Here is an 8630-nt window from a genome sequence, read left to right on the forward strand (position 1 = left end):
TAAGCCGCCCTGAGTCTCTGGAGGAGGGCGGCATATAAATTGAACTAATAAATTGAACTAATACATAAATTTTTCAACTTTGCTTAACTTTTAAGCCATAAAAATATATCTATGTCAACAATATACAGATAATCCTTGCTTAACTGCCATTTGTTCAGCGATGATTTAAAATTATAATGATGCTGAGCAAATGGTAGTTATGGCTGGTCCTTGAAGTTAAGTCTGTTGCAACATCCCCACGATCAAAATTCAGGAGCTTGGCAGCCTGCCTTCATTTATGATCAAAGCATGGCCTTCAGCTCCTGAGAGCTACCTATTTTCTCTCCCCCATGTCTGTCTTTCTGGCTGCCCTGAGCTCTGGTGTGGCTGCCTATCCCTGCTACCCTGCACCACCTCCAGTTGACCTTTACTAACTTTTTCCTTTTGCCGCTGACAAGGCAGGTCCAGTCAAGGCAGCTGCTGGCCCCTAAAACATTGAGTTTTTAGGTGGTGGAATCCAGGATGGCTAAAAGGGCAGATAGGTGGATGGGAGGAATTGAAACTGAGGCAAGTGTGGCAAGGCAGGAGAAGCCTGAGGTCCCCACTTGACAATGGTATAATCCTTGCCTTACAACTGCAACCAGAACTACTGCAGCTGTAATTGCTAAGCAATGCAATCATATGATGTTTCATCTAAACGACATTTCACTTAGCAATGGAAATTCCAGTCCCAACTGGGTCATCAAGTGAGGACTACCTGTAGATGTTTTACAGGTGAAAACAAACTTTCCAGTGGCAAGAGTTACCCTGCGCTCTTTATTTACTCGTAAGAATTGTATACAAATTTCTTCAATTTGTCCAGTAAATGGAATTGGAAGAGATGTTAGGAACTCTTCGTTTATGTCTTGATAGAAAATACAGAATAACAGAATATGAGTTTGTGTTTCAGTATTACCATCATTACAAAAGTAAATCTGATGGCATAATACTTATGTAATTTAAATTCTCATCAGATTTAATTGTTTTGTGAATTTACCACTCCACAAAAATACAATTATATTAACCATTTAAAATCTCATCTTTATTTGTAGTGAACCCTGGAGGCTGGGCACCAGCTTCTGTACTACGGGCAGTAGCAAAACGAGAGTATCCCAAATTCTTGAAACGATTCACATCATATGTACAAGACAAAACAGCTGGGAAGCCTATTTTGTTCTAGTATTATCAGGTATGTATAATCCCTTGGGGTTTTTACAATATATAATTATTTCATCATTAACTATATAGTCACTTCAGATATGCTGAAATATTTGAAATGTTTCTTAAAATTAGTTTTAAATAATGTGGGTGTATGGGAAGTAAGACAAATTTACAATTGGAAGAAATAAGAGGTTACAGTTATGATTATAATTTTGGGGTTACATTCTTGATACCAAAACGTTCTGAAAACTTCCTCAGCACCTTCTAGGCTCCTAATCTCACTGAATCCTCCCTCCCTCCCTTTCTCTCAGTCTCTAATTAGGGATCTTGCATGCTGCAAAGCAAATAACCAGCTGTTATACAGGTAGTCCAACCACTTGTTTAGTGATCATTTGAAATTGCAACAATGCTGAAAAATAAGACTTATGACTTGTTCTTGAAGTTGCAGCCGTTGCGGTGTCTCTGCAGTCATGATTGTGATCAGGCACTTGACAAGTGACTTGCATTTACTTTGTTTTAAAAAAACATAATTTTTATTAAGAATTTTGATGGCTATTAAAACAAATACAATAAACTGAGAGAAAGAGAATAGAATACGAAAACAAAATAAAAAGTTTAGGAAAGAATTATAAACAAATTTAGTATCTCTTCACCCCATATAAGGTTGCAAACAGCCCTCTTCATACTATATCCCATGTCTTATCTATAAGCAAATCCATAAAATTTCAATCATAGTGTCAGCAAAAAGTCCTCAAAGGATTGTCAGAACTTAAAAAAAACCACCTTATTTTAACCTTGATCAAATAAACCAACTTTATATTCCTTCTTTTTATTTCTGTCTTAATCTTCAATCAAACATTATCATAGAATTTGATCTCACACTTCCTTATCTCATTGCACAGATTTCATGAAGGTTTTAGCAAGTCTCTTTTGTACATTCAATAAGAAAACAATTTCCAAATCATTCTCTTCTTTTATCATTGATATTTCTCTTTTAATTTTTAAAAACTTTGGCCAGTTTCTTTTGGGTATCCAGTAAAGGCCTTTTCCAAATTATTCTCTAATCCAATCATTTGTAGTTCCACCATATCTCTTTCATGTCACATAGAATTTGTTGATCTGTCATTCATTATCATTATCCTTATTCCTTCATTAACATCTTTTTGACATAGTCTGTTCACACAAGCAGAGATTATTACTGATAGTGTTGATATAATTATTGCCTGCCTCCATTCTTCAATGATCTTTAATATTCCCAATACTATAACATTTGATGTCATTTTGTAAGTCCCAATATTAACTGACATCAAGAAAGGCTTGTATTTTCCCCTGCTTAGAATCCTAAGCCTCCCCCAATAGCATCTAGTTTCTAAAATTGTAAAATAACTTATCATTGTTATGACTTGCAATAGACAGGATTACCCAAAATAAGTGTTTCCCAGAAGAAGCAATTTATTTTTATAGTTAATCCCAAAATCTTATAGTAAAAGCCAATATTCCAAATTTATCTGCACTCTTAATCTGTTTACAAGCAGTTGATAGCTTTTGTGCTGTTTATCTCAAATTCTTTAAGTTCTTAAGCCTATAATTAATTTTTCTTTTGCTTGGAGTTGAAGACAAAACTCACCCAATGACTTTTTAGACTTATCATTCTGAAGATCTCTAAAAGCTTTAGTTAATAGGCAGTTTCCTAAAGTGATTAGTAAGTCAGTTTTGCTCCACTGCAGTTGCAAAAAAGATGACTGATCCAGTGGTGGGATTCAAAATTTTTTACTACTGGTTCTGTGAGCGTGGCTTGGTGGGCGTGACTTGGTGGGCGAAGGTTACTGCAAAATCCCCATTTCCTCCCAATCAGCTGGGACTTGTGAGGCAGAGAATAGATGGGGGCAGGGCCAGTCAGAGGTGGTATTTACCGGTTCTCCAAACTACTCAAAATTTCTGCTACCGGTTCTCCAGAACTGGTCAGAACCTACTGAATACCACCTCTGGACTGACCCCTTCATCTCCCAGTCCTCAAACCCACAGTTTCCTCACAAGGGGGAGCCATCAGAAGCATAAGCGGGTGATCTTCTCCTTATCTGGAGAGGATCTAAGAAACCAATATACTCACTGGATCCTGGGACTTTGCCATGGTCTTCAGTTCTGCTTTCACAAAGCTGTCTTCAGTTTGCCATATCTCCCTGGAAATGGCATCCACCTTGTATTTAGATTGGTTATAGCATCCTGCAATCAGGTTATTGTCATTTGCAACCTGCAAAGCCAGCTCCCAACAAGCAAAATCAGGGAGAAAAATCAGCAGGAAGTTGCAAATCACAGTCATGTGATGTCAAGCTTAATGACCCATAGTGACCTGCTAAACAACTGCAGCCATAAATCGGTAAAGTCACATGATGTTGTACTCAACAACTGCACCACTTAGCAATGGAATAGCCAGCCCCTATTGAAGTTGGTAAGTGAGGATTACCTGTAAATTTATAAACATCCTTCCTGACTGAACTCCATTATGCAAAGTTCAGAGAAGGAATAATTCAGATCAGCTAAATAGGCTACCAACAGATCAGTGTAGCTGGATACAGTCTTTCACCTTGTCAGGTGCCTGATCCAGGTCATACAAAGCAAGCAGATATGATAGAGATTCATTCCCAGCAACCATTTAAGCTTCCAGTCACTAACCATTGCTTTCAGATCTTAAACAAACTGCAAAGACTGCAGGGCAATCCCACTTCTGAAACATTACACCGAAGAAGCTTCAATGGGATGCAGGCTGAAAATGTCTGCAGAATACCTGATCATTACCTGAGGAGTACTTGGTACTCCCCAAACCCAGAGAATCAATTAACAAAAAATCATCAAAATCATTTTAATTTTGCTGGTTTTGTGACATCATAAATAGAATGCCTGCAAATAAATTAGTTGTGATGTTCAGATAAGACAATCAGTGTAAATTGTGCTTAGCCATGAATGCACCCAATTCAACAGCTGGCTTTGTTCAACTAGAGAAACACAGTTAAACCAATCTATGGGTTATTGTACCTTTGCCTTTCTTCTTACCAAGGATAGAGGCAGCAGATATTGGCCTCATTCCAGCTTTTAGTGGTACTGGACACAAGTGAGAGGCTTCATCTATTTTCCTCTTTCTCCCTCCACCTAGTGATTGGAACAAGGCTGTGTGAACATTCCATTTGGAGAAATGAACCAAAATGAAGGCTCCAAGCTGGAACGTAGGATCTACAGTCTTATGGGCCAAGTCCTGCATTCTGTACACAACTGAAGAATACTGCAATGCCATGAACTTGAATTTTCACTGTCTTCTGCTAGTTCACTTTGCTGAGTTGATGTGTAATTATAAAAATACATGTGTTGATACATGTATATGGCTCTGTTTGCTTGCTCTAGAGGAGAATACTACAATTTTGGGTCACCAACTTGGTTCATTGCTTTAACTTTTGAATAATTTGAGGAGATTTCGTTTACTGTGGGACTTCATAAGACACTTGCACAGTTCTTGTTTTTGTGTACGTCTAAAAAGCACAAGAGACGGAATACACATCTAGCATACCATATGTGCTTTATGTACACAAAAACATTATGTTATAACTTTTTTTCCCATCAGGTTTTCAGTAAATTCTGTGTCCTTTCAGAGGGGATTTGTGTATGCTTGTATAATCATAGTTCATTGCTGCTGAGTTTCTATGAGAAATCATATTATGTAAAACTTCTCTTAAAATATGAGGGCTGTCAGGATCTTTATGACTTGCCTTTTCTATAGTCTTGCTCCGATGAAGGCCTTCTGTGGTCTGATGGAGTAGGCATGAAAAGCTTTATTTTTTTCAGATATCTTTATATTTCTATTTTTAATTTCAGTTGTGTAATATGTGCTATAGAAATTTAATTCCAGAACATGATCCCAAAAAGATATTATCTTTTGGTAATATCTAGAGTTATTACTAGATACTATATAAGAAGGCCTGACTGCCAGAGAACAGCTACTGCTGTATCTTGCCCAGATTGTGTGAATATGGGCTGCTTTCTAGCAATTGGAACTTTAACACTGTGTAATATTTATTGAGTTAAATTGGATTGCTGAAGATAACATTCCCAGTCTTGGTGGGGAAAAATGCTATTGTTTAGTCCTACATGTTGTTTCCCGTTGAGTAAAGCTATGCTATGAGATTCATCTATAAAAACTTGCCATACACTTAACATTTGCCCTATGACCTGCCTTGTCAGATATGAAAACAAATGAAATCTAAAGAGAGTTCCCCTTAGTTGCTATGAGAAGTTAACTGTCAAGGATCTGACTGTCTTTAATATCAAGAAATACAATCTACAAAGGGTGAACTGTATGAAAAGACTGGTGGTCCTTTTGAGGAAATGCCTTGGGTTGTACTTTTAAAGTGAGATTAGCCAGATGACCTTTTTAGCTGTCAGCTTGTGTATATATATAAAGAGAGAAACAAGATTTGGATATATTTTTGAAAAAAGCAGAAAGTCTTTATTTCATATAGAGTAGCTGATGCCTGAAAACAAATATAATACTTTTTAATGAAGATTCAGCTAATGAAAATCTTCAAGGTTGGAAGCAAATTAGTTTGGGTATAAACTGATGTGTCTTTGGTACACTAAAACAGGCACACTCTAAGGTTGTTTTATGTACATGTATACAGAATTCATGCTTTTTAGTATCCTTTATTTGCCTTTCTCTAAATAATGTGCATGGAAAATGCCTTACTACAGAATAATTCTGATCATGATTTAAAATGTAGAAAAGTGCCTATAGGGTAATGCTGGCAAGGCAAAGAGTAAAGATGATGAATTTGATCTGTTTACTATCTCACCAGTAAGCATTTTGTATACCATTTCTTATACCTCAGATAAGTTTAATATTTTTGCAATCAACTGGAAAAAATTACTTGTTCACCATAGCCACTGATGGGAACTTCAATATCAAAGTAATACTTAGACCCTGAAAACGAAACCAACAATTTGCCATTCCTGATTATGATCATGGAACACATGCAGATAACTATTATTTAATTGGATAGCTTTATTTTAGAAAGAGATGAAAAGTTTACAAAGCAGTTTATAAATCTTAATGTCATTAGTTGCATTTGCACTAAATGTGATGTATTTTGCAAATCTGTAAATAAAAATTACACTAAAAAATACTATTTGTAAACTAAGCTTTACTTTTAGACAAGAGTTGTCACTTCATTACAGCTAGCCCAGCCCAATCTGTCTTGAAATTTCTTAGGATGTATAATAAAATAATTGTGGTCTGTGCTTGCCTAGTAGTTCTTAATGTTTTTTCCTGGAACAAATTTTTATTTTTATTTTCCAATTGATTAGTGGCTCTTTTCATCTAGCGCATCCATCCACCTGAGACTTTACAAGTGGCATCTTTTGCTATAATAACCAATGAGCAAATAATAGTCCTTACAGTTTTTTTATGAACTAAACTCTATAGTTAAATTCCGTGGATGTAGGTGGCTTTACTGTATCTCTTTATCTTATTGTTCCAAAGACTGAATAGCCACCAGAACCAACATTAACGTTAGAATCCTATCAGATGGTGGACTTTCATTTTTAGCTGGGAAGGGACAACATATTGATACCTATCTGGTTTTTTAAAATCTTTTTTATTATTATTATATTTTGCAATCGGACTAAATGTTATAAAATCCTTGAAGGGGTTAGAGATGGAATGCTCGGTCATCTTGAAAGAAATTTCTCTTACTTTATTTGAGTTGAGCTGACTTGTAAGAAGTTATACTGGTTCTCATTAATCAAATGGTTAAGTCAATTTTTCACAAATCTTTTTGTCAACTGTTCATTATATAAATGAAGGTGTATTTGAGTTACCATGTTCAATGACATGCTCAAATTATGAATCAGTTTCTAGAATGTCCCGAGTGTGTAAAATGTGACTCTTCTTCTATGATAGCTTTATGATCCTGTTAACATTAAAAATAAATGACTAAATGGAGTTGCCTCTTCCATATTACAATCACAGATTTGAAAACCAGTATTTAAAAGTGCAAAGTATTAAAATATATTACAAACACATTTCTATTTTGTATTTATTTTTTAATACTCAAGACTAGCTTTACATTATTTTGTTCTAAGAAAGAAACTACTAATACAATGCAGTTGCAAAAATGCTATTGCTTTTATGTGTGTCTGTCAGAAGTGGCCAAACTTTTTGGTGGCTGGGCTCTGCACCTAATGAGTGAAAGGCATTAGTAATGATTGGGACCATGAGTGAGGTTGGGTGGGTTTAATATTTTTTTCTGGAGTGTTTTACTTTTCCCCCAATACTTTATTGTAGGAGGCTTCGTACTATATATATATATATATATGTCTTCTTAAGTTTTCGCGGGTGTGTATATGCAAAAAATTAAAATCTCGGGTGTTTTCCCGCGTCATGTTAAATAAGTTAATTAAAATGTTTAAAATTCTGGTTAAAATCCTAATTTAAAATCATCTAAAAATCCTTACAGAGCACTCTGCAAGGTCCTTTAAAACCTTAGCTAAAATCCTACCGGAACCTTAAAAGTTTTTCTTTATAGCAATGTTTCGACAGGCTCACAACCCTGTCATCTTCAGGCTCTTATCTAGTTTAGAAGCTGTGGGTGTGTTGCGAGGTCGGAGCTGTCGCTTTTCTATGTTTGCTGCTCCTGACATATGCTGGTTAGCCTGTAACTCTGTGTTGTGATTGGAGGACAGCAGTTTTTCTTCCTGCTTCCTCATCCTGGCTGTTTGGCTACGTGTTACTGGCCCAACTTTCTCAGGTTCTCTATTATTATCTGTCTGCTATGGCGGGGCCTCAGCAGCAGCCTTCATTTCTCCAGATATCCTTTGTTAGTGATGATGACAATGAGAGGGACATCAGTTGTGGAATCTACCCGGGTATTAATCCAGAACTGGTTAGCCTTTAATATTATTAATTATGGTATCCTTTTGATCCAGCTCTAAGCATGAGGTGTGAGATGCCTTTTGTTTGTAGTTGTTTCCCTTCCGATTTATGATAACAGAAATGAAATCGAGGCCGAAACTCCTCCATTGTTGAGTGCCACAGGACTCAACAGGACTTGCTTCTTATTCATATTTAATACTAGGATTAAGCTGTTCCGTAGGATCATTCATTGACTTAAGTTCTTCACATATGTTGGAGACCTTGAATGCCAATTATAATCTTTCCTGGAATGGGATTTATACAACATTTCATTCTGTTTCTACCTCAAAATGGTAGGGAAACGTGCCACAGATTTTCAGGAAGCCCGATCGTAACTACTCATTAATTTTCAAGCTTTAAATGTCAATTTATCAAGCCTGATCACATAGTTTCACATAGCAAGCACAGGCATCCAGCTAGTATATAATAGAATAACAACATTTTATATGATTTGGCTAGTATTTAGGTTTGTCTATTTCATATGTTATCTAATTAG

At 36.1% G+C, this 8630-nt stretch overlaps 1 protein-coding gene across 2 annotated transcripts in view; it reads left to right on the forward strand.

Moving 5' to 3' along the window:
* Positions 1 to 7245, forward strand: part of CERT1 (ceramide transporter 1) — a 69780-nt gene extending 62535 nt beyond the window's left edge. For both annotated transcript variants that reach the window (XM_034441132.3, XM_034441131.2), the window contains 2 exons: positions 1071 to 1207; positions 4331 to 7245. In XM_034441132.3, the coding sequence (XP_034297023.1) occupies positions 1071 to 1198 (128 nt within the window). In that variant the 3' untranslated portion in view covers positions 1199 to 1207; positions 4331 to 7245. The remainder of the gene's footprint in view (positions 1 to 1070; positions 1208 to 4330) is intronic.
* The last annotated feature ends 1385 nt before the right edge of the window (positions 7246 to 8630 follow it).

This window comes from Pantherophis guttatus, chromosome 2, assembly GCF_059756535.1.
Source record: "Pantherophis guttatus breed Tessera chromosome 2, ASM5975653v1, whole genome shotgun sequence".
NCBI classification, from domain to species: Eukaryota; Metazoa; Chordata; class Lepidosauria; order Squamata; family Colubridae; genus Pantherophis; species Pantherophis guttatus.